This window comes from Phocoena sinus, chromosome 1 (assembly GCF_008692025.1).
Source record: "Phocoena sinus isolate mPhoSin1 chromosome 1, mPhoSin1.pri, whole genome shotgun sequence".
Lineage (NCBI taxonomy): Eukaryota > Metazoa > Chordata > Mammalia > Artiodactyla > Phocoenidae > Phocoena > Phocoena sinus.
The window spans coordinates 54,745,029-54,760,161 of NC_045763.1; the positions used below are offsets into that span (position 1 = coordinate 54,745,029).

At 40.6% G+C, this 15,133-nt stretch overlaps 2 protein-coding genes and 1 pseudogene across 2 annotated transcripts in view; 1 reads left to right on the forward strand and 2 right to left on the reverse strand.

Annotated features, from left to right (window-relative positions):
- The window catches only part of ITGB3BP (integrin subunit beta 3 binding protein), a 78,149-nt gene that overhangs the window by 36,011 nt on the left and 27,005 nt on the right, over positions 1-15,133 (reverse strand). The gene's annotated exons all lie outside the window — the stretch shown is intronic.
- On the forward strand, positions 7,279-8,752 carry LOC116753234 (annotated as a pseudogene).
- On the reverse strand, positions 14,692-14,968 carry LOC116753254 (heat shock factor-binding protein 1-like). The gene has a single exon (XM_032630827.1). The coding sequence runs from the start codon at positions 14,944-14,946 to the stop codon at positions 14,716-14,718; it is 231 nt and encodes a 76-aa protein (XP_032486718.1). The 5' UTR covers positions 14,947-14,968; the 3' UTR covers positions 14,692-14,715.

The following is a 15,133-nucleotide window of genomic DNA, read 5'->3' on the forward strand; positions in this document are numbered from 1 at the left end:
TTTTTTAATTTGCCAGTCTCCTAATGTTTTATTCATGATTACATTATATAGAAGAAATAATCTTTTGAATAAAATTTCCACTGGGGCTTGGTATATTAAAAAGAAAAACTAGATAAACCACTTTGATAATATAATTAGTTTAAAATACATTAGTTTTTCATCAAATATTTTCATGAGGAGGGACCTTCAAGATGGTAGAGGAGTAAGACATGGAGATCATCTTTCTACCCACAAATACATCAGAAATACATCTACACGTGGAACAACTCCTACAGAACACCTACTGAACGCTGGCAGAAGACCTCAAGTTTCCCAAAAGGCAAGAAATTCCCCACGTACCTGGGTAGGGCAAAAGAAAAGAGAAAAAACAGAGACAAAAGAATAGGGACGGGACCTGCACCTCTGGGAGGGAGCTGTGAAAGAGGAAAAGTTTCCACACACTAGGAAGCCCCTTCACTGGTGGAGACAGGGCGTGCCAGGGGTAAGCTTCGGAGCCACAGAGGAGAGCACAGCAACAGGGGTGCAGAGGGCAAAGCAGAGAGATTCCCGCACAGAGGATCAATGCCGACAGCACTCACCAGCCCAAGAGGCTTGTCTGCTCACCCGCCAGGGCAGGTGGGGCTGGGAGCTTCAGCTTCGGCTTCAGAGGTCAGATCCCAGGGAGAGGACTGGGGTTGGCTGTGTGAACACAGCCTGAGAGGGGCTAGTGCACCACAGCTAGCTGGGAGTCCAGGAAAAGTCTGGAACTGCCTAAGAGTCAAAAGACCATTGTTTTGGGGTGCGCGAGGAGAGGAGATTCAGAGCACTGACTAAATGAACTTCAGAGACAGGTGCAAGCCACGGCTATCAGCCCGGACACCAGGGACAGGCATGAAACACTAACGCTGCTGCTGCAGTCACCAAGAATCCTGTGTGCAAGCACAGGTCAATATCCACACCCATGCCCCAGGGAGCCTGTGCAGCCCACCACTGCCAGGGTCCCATGATCCAGGGACAACTTCCCCAGGAGAACACATGGCATGCCTCGGGCTGTTGCAGAGTCATGCTGGCCTCTGCCACCACAGGCTCACCACACATTCTGTACCCTTCCCTCCCCACAGCCTGAGTGAGCCAGAGCCTCCAAATCAGCTGCTCCTTTAACCCCCTCCTTTCTGGGCAAAGAACAGATGCCAGAGGGCGACATACATGCAGAGGCGGGGCCAAATCCAAAGCTGAACCCTAGGAGCTGTGCGAACAAAGAAGAGAAAGGGAAATTTCTCCCAGCAGCCTCAGCAGCAGCGGATTAAATCTCCACAATCAACTTGATGTACCCTGCATCTGTGGAATACCTGAATAGACAACAAATCATCCCAAAATTGAGGCAGTGGACTTTGGAAGCAACTACAGACTTGGGGTTTGCTGTATGTGACTGACTAGTTTCTGATTTTTATGTTTATCTTAGTTTTCAGCACTTGTTATCTTTGGTAGATTTGTTTACTGATTTTGCTGCTCTCTTCTTTTTTCTTAATTACCTTTCTTATTTTAATAATTAAAAAAATTTTTAATTTTAGTAACTTTATTTTATTTCATTAAAAAAATTATTTTTTCTTACTTTCTTTTTTTTCTCCCCTTTCTTCTGAGCTATGTAGCTGACACGGTCTTGGTGCTCCGGCCGGGTGTCAGGCCCGAGCCCCGAGGTGGGAGAGCCGAGTTCAGGACATTGGACCACCAGAGACCTCCCAGCCACACATAATATCAATCGGCGAGAGCTCTCCCAGAGATCTCCATCTCAACACTAAGACCCAGCTCCACTCAATGACAAGCAAGCTACAGTGCTGGACACCCCATGCCAAACAACTAGCAAGACAGGAACACAACCCCACCCATTAGCAGAGAGGCTGCCTAAACTCATAAAAAGTTCACAGATACTCCAAAACATACCACTGGATGCAGTCCTGCTCACCAGAAAGACAAGATCCAGCCTCATCCACCAGAACCAGTCCCCTCCACCAGGAAGCCTACACAACCCACTGAACCAACCTTACCCACTGGGGGCAGACACCAAAAACAATGGGAACTAAGAACCTGAAGCCTGCAAAATGGAGGCCCCAAACACAGTAAGTTAAGCAAAATGAGAAGACAGAGATATAAATACACAGATGAAGGAGCAAGGTAAAAAACCACCAGACCAAACAAATGAAGAGGAAATAGGCAGTCTACCTGAAAAAGAATCCAGAGTAATTATAGTAAAGATGATCCAAAACCTTGGAAATAGAATGGAGAAAATACAAGAAATGTTTAACAAGGACCTAGAAGAACTAAAGAGCAAACAAACAATGATGAACAACACAATAAATGAAATTAAAAATTCTCTAGAAGGAATCAATAGCAGAATAACTGAGGCAAAAGAATGGATAAGTGAGCTGGAAGATAAAATAGTGGAAATAACTACTGCAGAGAAGAATAAAGAAAAAAAATGAAAAGAATTGAGGACAGTGTCAGAGACCTCTGGGACAACATTAAATGTACAAACATTCGAATTCTAGGGGTCCCAGAAGAAGAAGGGAAAAAGAAAGGGACTGAGAAAATACTTGAAGAGATTATAGTTGAAAACTTCCCTAATATGGGAAAGGAAATAGTCAATCAAGTCCAGGAAGCACAGAGAGTCCCATACAGGATAAATTCAAGGAGAAACACACCAAAACACCTATTAATCAAGTTATCAAAAATTAAATACAGGGCTTCCCTGGTGGTGCAGTGGTTGATAGTCTGCCTGCCGATGCAGGGGACGCGGGTTCATGCCCCGGTCCGGGAAGATCCCACATGCCGCGGAGCGGCTAGGACCGTGAGCCATGGGCGCTGAGCCTGTGCGTCTGGAGCCTGTGCTCCGCAACGGGAGAGGCCACAACAGTGACAGGCCCGCATACCGCAAAAAGAAAACAAAACAAAAATTAAATACAAAGAAAAACTATTAAAAGCAGCAAGGCAAAAGCAACAAATAACATACAAGGGAATCCCCATAAGGTTAACAGCTGATCTTCCAGCAGAAACTCTACAAACCAGAAGGGAGTGACAGGACATATTTAAAGTGATGGAAGGGAAAAACCTACAACCAAGATTACTCTACCCAGCAAGGATCTCAGATTTGATGGAGAAATTAAAACTTTACAGACAAGCAAAAGCTAAGAGAATTCAGCACCAGGAACCAGCTTTACAACAAATGCTAAAAGAACTTCTCTAGGCAGGAAACACAAGAGAAGGAAAAGACCTACAATAACAAACCCAAAACAATTAAGAAAATGGGAATAGGAACATACTTATTGATAATTACCATAAATGTATATGGATTAAATGCTCCAACCAAAAGACACAGACTGGCTGAATGGATACAAAAACAAGACCTGTATACATGCTGTCTACAAGAGACCCACTTCAGACCTAGGGACACATACAGACTAAAAGTGAGGGAATGGAAAAAGATATTCCATGCAAATGGGAATCAAAAGAAAGCTGGAGTAGCAATTCTCATATCAGACAAAATAGACTTTAAAATAAAGACTATTAGAAGAGACAAAGAAAGACATTACATAATGATCAAGGGATCAATCCAAGAAGATGATATAACAATTGTAAATACTTATGCACCCAACATAGGAGCACCTCAATACATAAGGCAAATGCTAACAGCCATAGAAGGGGAAATTGACAGTAACACAATCATACTGGGGGACTTTAACACCCCACTTTCACCAATGGACAGATCATCCAAAATGAAAATAAATATGGAAACACAAGCTTTAAATAACACAGTAAACAAGATGGACTTTATTTATATTTATAGGACATTCCATCCAAAACCAACAGAATACACTTTCTTCTCAAGTGCTCATGCAACATTCTCCAGGATAGATGATATCTTGGGTCACAAATCAAGCCTTGGTAAATTTAAGAAAACTGAAATCATATCAAGTATCTTTTCCAACCACAATGCTATGAGACTAGATATCAAGTACAGGAAAAAAACGGTAAAAAATACAAACACATGGAGGCTAAACAATACACTACTAAATAACCAAGAGATCACTGAAGAAATCAAAGAGGAAATCAAAAAATACCCAGAAACAGGGCTTCCCTGGTGGTGTAGTGGTTAAGAATCCACCTGCCAATGCAGGGGACATGGGTTCAAGCCCTGGTCTGGGAAGATCCCACATGCTGTGGAGCAACTAAGCCTGTGCTGTGTTCCACAACTACTGAGCCTGTGCTCTACAGCCCGCGAGCCACAACTAGTGAGCCCATGAGCCACAGCTACTGATGCTTGTGCAACTAGAGTCTGTGCTCCACAACAAGAGAAGCCACCACAGTGAGAAGCCCATACACCACAACGAAGAGTAGATCTTGCTTGTCGCAACCAGAGAAAGCCTGCGTGTAGCAACAAAGACCCAACACAGCCTAAAATAAATAAAATAAAATAAATTTTTTTAAAAAAGGTTTTAAAAAACATGAAGTTCTAAACAAAAAAACCTAGAAACAAATGACAATGAAAACACAATGACCCAAAACCTATGGGATGCAGCAAAAGCAGTTCTAAGAGGGAGGTTTAGAGCAGCACAATCCTCCCTCAAAAATCTCAAATAAACAATATAACCTTACACCTAAAGCAATGAGAGAAACAAGAACAATAAAACCCCAAAGTTAGAAGAAGGAAAGAAATCATAAAGATCAGATCTGAAATAAATGAAAAAGAAATGAAGGAAACAATGGCAAAGATAAATAAAACTAAGAGCTGGTTCTTTGAGAAGATAAACAAAATTGATAAACCATTAGCCAGGCTCATCAAAAAGAAAAGTGCAAAGACTCAAATCAACAGAATTAGAAATGAAAAAGGAGAAGTAACAACTGACACTGCAGAAATACAAAGGATCATGAGAGATTACTACAAGCAACTATATGCCAATAAAAGGGACGACCTGGAAGAAATGGACAATTTCTTACAAAAGCACAACCTTCTGAGACTGAATCAGGAAGAAACAGAAAGTATAAACAGACAAGTCACAATCACTGAAATTGAAACTGTGATTAAAAATCTTCCAACAAACAAAAGCCCAGGACCAGATGGCTTCACAGGTAAATTCTATTAAACATTTAGAGAAGAGCTAACACCTATCCTTCTCAAACTCTTCCAAAATATAGCAAAGGGAGGAACACTCCCCAACAAATTCTACCAGGCCACCATCACCCTGATACCAAAACCAGACAAAGATCTCACAAAGAAAACTACAGGCCAATATCACTGATGAACATAGATGCAAAAATCCTCAACAAAATACTAGCAAAGAGAATCCAACAGCACATTATAAGGATCATACACCATGATCAAGTGGGGTTTATCCCAGGAATGCAAGGATTCTTCAATATAGGCCAATCAATCAGTGTGATACACAATATTAACAAATTGAAGGATAAAACCATATGATAATCTCAATAGATACAGAAAAAGCTTTTGACAAAATTCATCACCCATTTATGATAAAAACTCTCCAGAAAGTAAGCACAGAGGGAACTTACCTCAACAAAACAAAGGCCATATATGACAAATCCATGGCCAACATCATTCTCAGTGGTGTAAATCTGAAACCACTTCCACTAAGATCAGGAACAAGACAAGGTTGCCCAATCTGACCTCTATTATACAACATAGTTTTGGAAGTTTTAGCCACAGCAATCAGAGAAGAAAAAGAAATAAAAGGAATCCAAATTGGAAAAGAAGAAGTAAAACTGTCACTGTTTGCAGATGACATGATGCTATACATGGAGAATCCTAAAGATGCTACCAGAAAACTACTAGAGTTAATCAATGAATTTGGTAAAGGAGCAGGATACAAAATTAATGCACAGAAATCTCTTGCATTCCTATACACTAATGATGAAAAATCTGAAAGAGAAATTAAGGAAACACTCCCATTTACCATTGCAACAAAAAGAATAAAATACCTAGGAATAAACCTACCTAAGAAGGTAAAAGACCTATACTCAGAAAACTGTAAGACACTGATGAAATAAGTTAAAGATGATACAAACAGATGAAGAGATATACCACTTGATTGGAAGAATCAACATTGTGAAAATGACTATACTACCCAAAGCAATCTACAGTTTCAATGCAATCCCTATCAAACTACCAAAACCATTTTTCACAGAACTAGAATAAAAATTTCACAATTTGTATGGAAACACAAAAGACCCCAAATAGCCAAAGCAATCTTGAGAAAGAAAATCGGAGCTGGAGGAATCAGGCTCCCTGACTTCAGACAATACTACAAAGCACAGTAATCAAGACAGTATGGTACTGGCACAAAAACCAGAAATATAGATCAATGGAACAGGATAGAAAGCCCAGAGATAAACCCATGCACACATGGTCACCTTATCTTTGATAAAGGAGGCAAGAATATACAATGGAGAAAAGACAGCCTCTTCAGTCAGTGGTGCTGGGAAAACTGGACAGCTACATGTAAAAGAATAAAATTAGAACACTCCCTAACACCATACACAAAAATAAACTCAAAATGGATTAGAGACCTAAATGTAAGGCCAGACACTATCAAACTCTTAGAGGAAAACATAGGCAGAACACTCTATGACATAAATCACAGCAACATCCTATTTGACCCAACTCCTAGAGAAATGGAAATAAAAATAAACAAATGGGACCTAATGAAACTTCAAAGCTTTTGCACAGCAAAGGAAACCATAAACAAGACGAAAAGACAACCCTCAGAATGGGAGAAAATATTTGCAAATGAAGCAACTGACAAAGGATTAATCTCCAAAATATACAAGAAGCTTATGCAGCTCAATATCAAAAATACAAACAACCCAATCCAAAAATGGGCAGAAGACCTAAACAGACACTTCTCCAAAGAAGATATCAGATTGTCAACAAACACATGAAAGGATGCTCAACATCACTAATCATTAGAGAAATGCAAATTAAAACTACAATGAGGTATCACCTCACACTAGTCAGAATGGCCATCATCAAAAAATCTAGAAACAATAAATGCTGGAGAGGGTGTGGAGAAAAGGGAACCCTCTTGCACTGTTGGTGGGAATGTAAATTGATACAGTTACTATGGAGAACAGTATGGAGGTTCCTTAAAAAACTAAAAATAGAACTACCCGATGACCCAGCAATCCCACTACTGGGCATATACCTGGAGAAAACCATAATTCAAAAAGAGTCATGGGAGAAGCAACTTCTCAACTCGAGTCTCTGTCTGCTTCGGCCTCCTCGCCTCCTCTCCAGCCTCCACCATGTCCATCAGGGTGGCCCAGAAGTCCTACAAGGTGTCCACCTCCAGCCCCGGTCCTTCAGCAGCCGCTCCTATACCAGTGGGTCGGTGCCCACATCGGCTCCTCGGCCTTCTCCCGGGTGGGCAGCAGCAGCAACTTCCGGGGTGGCCTGGGCCCCAGCATGAGTCTGGCTTGAGGTTATGGCGGGGCCCTGGGTTTGGGGGGCATCACAGCTGTCACAGTGAACCAGAGCCTGCTGAGCCCCCTCAAGCTGGAGGTGGACCCCAACATCTAGGCCATGCGTACCCAGGAGAAGGAGCAGATCAAGACTCTGAACAACAAATCTGCCTCCTTCATCGACAAGGTGCGACACCTGGAGCAGCAGAATAAGATTTTGGAGACCAAATGGAACCTCCTGCAGCAGCAGAAGACAGCCCGGAGCAACACAGACAACATGTTTGAAAGCTACATCAACAACCTCTGGCATCAGTTGGAAACCGTGGCCCAGGTGAAGCTGAAGCTGGAGGTGGAGCTTGGCAACATGCAGGGGCTGGTGGAGGACTTCAAGACCAAGTATGAGGAAGAGATCCAAATGCACATAGACATGGAGAATGAATGTGTCATCATCAAGAAGGATGTGGATGAAGCTTACATGAACCAGGTAGAGCTGGAGTCCCACCTGGAAGGGCTGACTGAATAGATCAACTTCTACAGGCAACTGTATGGAGAGGAGATGCAGTTGCATATTTCTGACACCTCCGTGGTGCTGTCCATGGACAACAGCCACTCTCTGGACCTGGACGGCATCATCGCCGAGGTCAAGACCCAGTATGAGGATATCACCAACCGCAGCCAGGCCGAGGCTGAGACCATGTACCAGATCAAGTATGAGGAGCTGCAGACATTGGCTGGGAAGCACGGGGATGACCTCCATCACACGAAGACAGAGATTTCTGAGATGAACTGGAACATCAACCGACTCCAGGCTGAGATTGAGGGCCTCAAAGGCCAGAGGGCTTCCGTGGAGGCTGCCATTGCTGATGCTGAGCAGTGTGGTGAGCCGGCCATCAAGGATGCTCAGGCCAAGCTGGCTGAGCTGGAGGCCGCTGTGAGAACTGCCACGCAGGACATGGCACAGCAGCTGCATGAGTACCAGGAGCTGATGAACATCAAGCTGGCCCTGGACGTGGAGATTGCCACCTACCGCAAGCTGCTGGAGGGCAAGGAGAGCCGGCTGGAGTCTGGGATGCAGAACATGAGTATCCACACCAAGACCACCAGTGGGTATTCAGGTGGGCTGACCTCGGCCTACGGGACCCCTCGCCTCAACTACAGCCTGAGCTCCTACCAGTCCAGCTTGGGCTCTGGAGGGGGCTCTGGCTCCTTCAGCTGTACCAGTTCTAAGACTGTGGTTGTGAAGAAGATTGAGACCCATGACGGGAAGCTGGTGTCTGAGTCCTCTGACGTCCTGACCAAGTGAAAGCCTCCTGCGATCCCTCCCAGCCTCCCCACTCACTTGCTCCTGCAAGAAGGAGTTGTGCGGGGGAGTGTCAGAACCAGAGACCTGAGGCTCAGCCCCGTCCTTAGCCCACCCCAGGGGAAGTCAACTGCCTGGGGCTCCCTATCTTGCTCACGCCCCCAACTAAAAGCCAATCCAAGAGTAAAGCTTCAGCTGGCTCTGCCAACACACACACACACACACACACACACACACAAAGAGTCATGTACCACAATGTATATTGCAGCACTATTTACAATAGCCAGGACATGGAAGCAAGCTAAGTGTCCATCGACAGATGAATGGATAAAGAAGATGTGGCACATATACACAATGGAATATTACTCAGTCATAAAAAGAAACAAAATTGAGTTATTTGTAGTGGGGTGGATGGACCTAGAGTCTGTCATACAGTGAAGTAAGTCAGAAAGAGAAAAACAAATATCGTATGCTAACACATAGATATGGAATCTAAAAAAAAAAAAAGGTTCTAACGAACCTAGGGGCAGGACAGGAATAAAGATGCAGACGTAGAAAATGGACTTGAGGACGTGGGGAGGGGAAGGGTAAGCTGGGACGAAGTAAGAGAGTAGCATGGACATATATACACTACCAAATGTAAAATGGACAGCTAGTGGGAAGCAGCCGCATAGCACAGGGAGATCAGCTCGGTGCTTTGTGACCACCTAGTGGGGTGGAATAGGGAGGGTGGGAGGGAGACGCAAGAGGGAGGGGATATGGGGATATATGTATACGTATAGCTGATTCACTTTGTTATACAGCAGAAACTAACACAATTGTAAAGCAATTATACCCCAATAAAGATGTTAAAAAAAAAAAGGGATTTCACGAGAGCAACAAACTGGTTCCTTAAAAAAAAAATATATATATATATATTTTTTTTTAATCAAAGTATATTAAAGTTTCCAGCTTGCATTATTTAACCCCTATTTTTTTGTCTCAGAGTTGACAACAAGGGATTGTTGATACTAATATCTAGAAAATAGTGAGTTCCTCAGGATATCACAGTAAAATAAATATGATTTTAGAGGTAAAAGTACCTGACTGTTTAAATGCATATTGATTTAGTAAATTCTTGGAAAGATCTTTAGTGCCTATGAAAATATTTCAAATACTGTATGGTATCACTTATAAGTCAAATCTAAAAAAAATAATACAAATGAATGTATATGCAAAACAAAACAAAAAAAAGTAATATTTTTTTTGATATTATCTCCTCAGGCAAGGAAAACAAAAGCAAAAATAAATAAACAGGACTACATCAAACCAAAAAAGTTTTGCATAGCGAAGCAAACTATCAACAAAACAAAAAGGCCACCTACTGAATGGGAGAAGGTATTTACAAATGATATGTCTGGTAAGGAGTTAATATCCAAAATATATAAAGAACTTATACAACTCAACATCAAAAAACCAAACAACCTGATTAAAAAATGGGCAGAGGATCTCAACAGACATTTTTCCAAAGAAGACATACAGATGGCCAGCAGGCACATGAAAAGATGCTCAACATGACTAATCACCAGGGAAATGCAAATCAAAATCACCTCATACATGTCAGAATGGCTATTATCAGAAAGACAAGAAATAACAAGTGTTGGCAAGGATGCAGAGAAAAGAGAATCCTTGTGCACTGTTAGTGGGAATGTAAATTGGTGCAGCCACTATGGAATACAGTGTGAAGGTTCCTCAAAAATGTAAAAATAGAACTACCATATGACCCAGCAATTCCACTCCTGGGTATTTATCCAAAGAAAATGAAAACACTAATTAGAAAGGATATATGCATCCCTATGTTCATTGCAGCATTATTTATGATAGCCAAGATATGAAAAGCAACGTAAGTGCTCATCAACAGATAATGTGGTGTATATACACAATGGAATATTACTCAGCCATTAAAAAAGAATGAAACTGCCACTTGTGACAACATTAATGGACCTAGAGGGTATTATGCTAAGTGAATTAAGTCAGAGAAAGAAAGACAAGTGTCATGATTTCTTTTATATGTGGGATCTAAAAACCAAATAAATGAACAAATGTAACAAAACAGAAACTGTCATAGATACAGAGAACAAACAGGTGGTTGCCAGAGGGGAGGGAAATGGAGGGATGAGAGAAAATGGTGAGGGAGATTAAGAGTAAAAACTTCCAGTTATAAAATAAGTAAGTCTCAGGCATGAAATGTACATTTGGGGAATATAATCAATAGTAATGTGATATTTTTTTATGGTGATAGATCGTAACTAGACTCATGGTGGTGATCATTATGTGATGTATAGAAATATCGAATCTCTATGTTGTACACCAGGAACTAACATAGTGTTGTATGTCAATTATACCTCCAAACCAAACAAACACATAGAAAAAGAGATCAGATTTGTGGTTACTAGAGGCACAGGGTAGCAGGGAGGAGGAATGAGATGAAGGTAGTCAAAAGGTACAAACTTCAGTTATAAGATAAATAAATGCTAGGGATGTAATGTACAACACAATAAATATAATTAATACTGTGATATATATGAAAATTGTTAAGAGAGAAATCCTAAGAGTTCCCATCACAGGGAAAAAATTTTTTTCCTTTTTCTTTTATTTTGCTTCCATATGAAATGATGGATGTTCACTAAACTTATTTTGGTAATCATTTCATGATGTATGTAAGTCAAATCATTATGCTGCACACCTTAAACTTAAACAGTGCTATATGTCAATTATAGCTCAGTAAAACTGGAAGAAATTGGTTGAATGACAATAAAAAACAAACTGTATCTTTCCTAATTTTTTTTAATCCATTTTATCAGCTTCTGAAAGAGGTAGTTTAAAATCTCCTACGATGATTAGGGATTTGTGAGTTTCTCCTTGCAATCCTGCCTATTTCGTCATGTTTTGAGTTTTTATTTTTGATGCACAAAGGTCAGGATCCTTTTTCTGGTAGTGAATCTTTCCTTCTCTCATTATGTAAAAATTCATATTATCTTCAATAAAGCCTTTTTGTCTTAAAGTCTATTTTGGTCTATATTAATATTAATATTCTTGTACCAACTCTTAGCTTTTTAAAAAAGCTAATATTCACTGTTTTTTTATCCTTTTATATTAAATCATCTGACGTCTTTTCTTAAAGTATAATAATAATATTTTAAAGTATAGCTAAAATATGTATTGAACACTTACTATATGCCAGGCACTGTTCTAAGTCTTTTTTGTACATTAATTCTTTTAATTCTCACAACAATCCTGAGGTAGATATTATTATTTTCCCCATTTTACAGGCAAGTAAACAAAAATACCATTAAAAAGTCAAGTGACAGATATTCCATCTGCTCCCTGAAAATTATAAGGACCTTAAAATTTTTAATTCCTTTCTGCTTCCTCATATATCTCCCATGCTATTATGGTCTATTAGTATTTGTTTTCAACCCCCTATCAAGTTGTTTTTGTTTTGCTTTATAGTCAGCAAGATTTGTAATCACAGTTTTATAACTAGATTTATAGATCTACCAACATGTTTGCTAATTCATTTTTTTTTACCATTGCTCTTTGCATTTCATTCCTTTATTTGAGGCTCAATTATGAGCATGTACTTACAGAAGTACATTCTTTAGTAATCCTTTCAGGGAATATCTGTGAATGGTAAATTCTCTCAGACTGTCTGAAAATATCTTTACTTCATTCTTACTTCCTGAATAAAAAGTTCAGCTGTGACTTTCAGTTGGTATTATTACTCCATTTCCTGCTGCAGCCTATAGATACTGATGAGAAGTCTACTGTCAAGCTGTCATTAAAATTTTCTCTTTGTCTTTGATGTTCTGCATTTTTACCATGATACGATTAGGTGTGAATTTGTTTTATTTCATCCTGCTCAGATGAAGCATGCCAGTCTGATCTGGAAATTCCTGTCTTTCCTCAATTATGAAAAGCCGATAGTCCATGTATCTTAGATATTGCCTCTGCTCCATTCTATTTCCTCCTTGTAGAACTCCTATTTGACATATGTTGGAGCTTATTCTATCCATTATTTCTCTTTACTGTTTTATCATATACTCCATCTCTTTATCTCTCTGTGCTGTTACATTGCTACAGTCTGGGTGATCTTTACAGATCTATTGTCTAATTTACAAGTACTCTCTTTGTGCAAATTTGTTGTTTATCCTTCTACCCCAACTATTAAAAAATAAGTCTGATGCAATCTTGGGAGTAAAAGAACAGAAAATTTTACCATCCTTCCTCTCCTCTGAAAAGGATACTAGTTTGGAAAAATTTGCTAAGGGGTAGGGGAGGGGATAGCAATATAATGATACACACACACAAACATACATAAATGTAATCAATATATATGATGATAAATAAATAAAAGTGTGTGTGTGTGTATCTTTTTTTTTTTTTAAGCAGGATTTCAGGCACCTTTATTCACAGCAGGTATTTTTGGTCAGGGGAGCTTTCTCTGAAACCTTCCTGTTACTTAAGGAGACAACTGCTTACATCCTGATGGTCCACTTGCCATTTCCCAGGCTTGGAAGCATCTTGCACGCGGTTCCACCCAGTCCCTGAGTCCAGCCGGCTCTGGACTTTCAGGGCCACACCTCGCAGCACAACCTACCGGCCCAGTGAGGGAGTTTCTGCAGCTCGGTGGTAACAGTGGGGAATTCATTTTATCCCAGAAGAAATCGACTCCTCTGTGTTCCCCATATAATTTATAAATAGGACAAATTATTCCTTAATATTATTATATATTTGCAGTACAAACAATTAAGACTAGTGACATAGGAAACTTTAAAAAAATCATGCTGTGTTGACTACGGGTTTCCCTCTCCACAGCACTGTTCCATTCCTCAGCTTCTTCCATATTCTCTATACAAAATCATCCCGCTGTGACAGTTGCATGGGTCTCCTTCCCATCAACACTGCCTCTGGGCTCAGCACTCCTGACACTGTACAGCTGAGCCGTAGGAGTTATTTTCCCTGTCTTCCATCATCAATTATAAAGCCACTACTCTCCTCGAATTTAGGTAAGAAACAGTTTAAAGAAACAGTATTTCTTAAAAACTCAAGCCTACTGCTAGTTATTTAGTAGGCATGGACTTAACATGGTCTGTTTTCCTTTTCTGTTTCTTTTCCCAGCCACTAGCTCAAAAGATGGAGTAGCTTAGTTGTAAAGTCCTGCCAGATTTCCTATGGTAACTGCTGTAGATGGACAAGGTAAGGTCCTACTGAAGGTGCAAACCTCATGCAAAACTCTAACTGCTGAAAACCTCATCACATCAGACAACTCTGTCATTGTCTCTATTTAAAAATGCTAACCGTAAAGTGGCTTGTGGTCACTCTTTGTTACTGTAGCATCTGACCTCAGGGACTCAGACATAAAATCGTGGTTCCATTCCAAGTTTTGGTGACACAGTAGTGCCAGATATTTCTGAATACACAATTTTAAATGTTTTTAACCACTTGGAAAGTATCGCCAACACACTATTTGGTGTTTACTCAGTCACTCTGAGGATCAAAGAACCTTAACTATCAATGCCTTACTTCACAAAATCTTATTATAACCAAGGATCTACCCTATGTCCAATAAAAAAATTACACAGCAACTTTTATCCAACAGCAACTACTACAAAGGGAATGATAGGAAAAAAATGACTTCACAAAAATACACTAAAAAATTTGACAATTGTATGCAGGAACTGCCAAAGTTTTAGTGTTTAATAGCACAACTGACCAAGGTCCAAGACGTGAAGTTACCATGTTCAGGAAACATGGGGGGCAGGGGAGGGAAACTACTCTATAAACCAACTCTATAGTATGTGGTAAGAAGAATGCACACTTTATAATATAAAACCTGTCTACAGAGTAGTTACTTGCAAAAAGCTATCCGGCTTCTCTTGGCTTGTAAAAAGGGTGTTCCAGATTCCAGTGCAGATGAGCAACCTTCAAGTCTTCTGTGTGGCAGCAATCCTGCTTTCCCCGTCCAGCTTTTCCACCCCGGCCTGTGTCATGAGGTCTGCGATGTTTTTCTCCAGGCCATCAATGTGACTGCTCATGTCATCAATTCTTCCAATGATCTGGTCAGACATGGTCTGAAATTTATCTTGCATCTGTTGCAGGAGTGTCTGCACCACCGAGGTGAGATCCTGCACGGTCTTGGGCTCAGCCTCTGCCATCTCCCGGGTTCCCACCTTGGCGGTGCTGTCTCAGACCGTCACCTACACTTCCATTTGTCCGCGCAGACGCCCCGTATGTGTGTATATTAAATGTATAAACTGGAAGCATTCACGCCATTTGTGGGCCATGTAGAGTCTAAGTAGAGGGAAGACTCAGAACCACATTTTCTTCCTTTTACAATTATAA

Excerpts from the sequence above, each read along its gene's own strand:
- LOC116753254 (XM_032630827.1), bottom strand. The coding sequence starts at position 14,946 with ATGGCAGAGGCTGAGCCCAAGACCGTGCAGGATCTCACCTCGGTGGTG.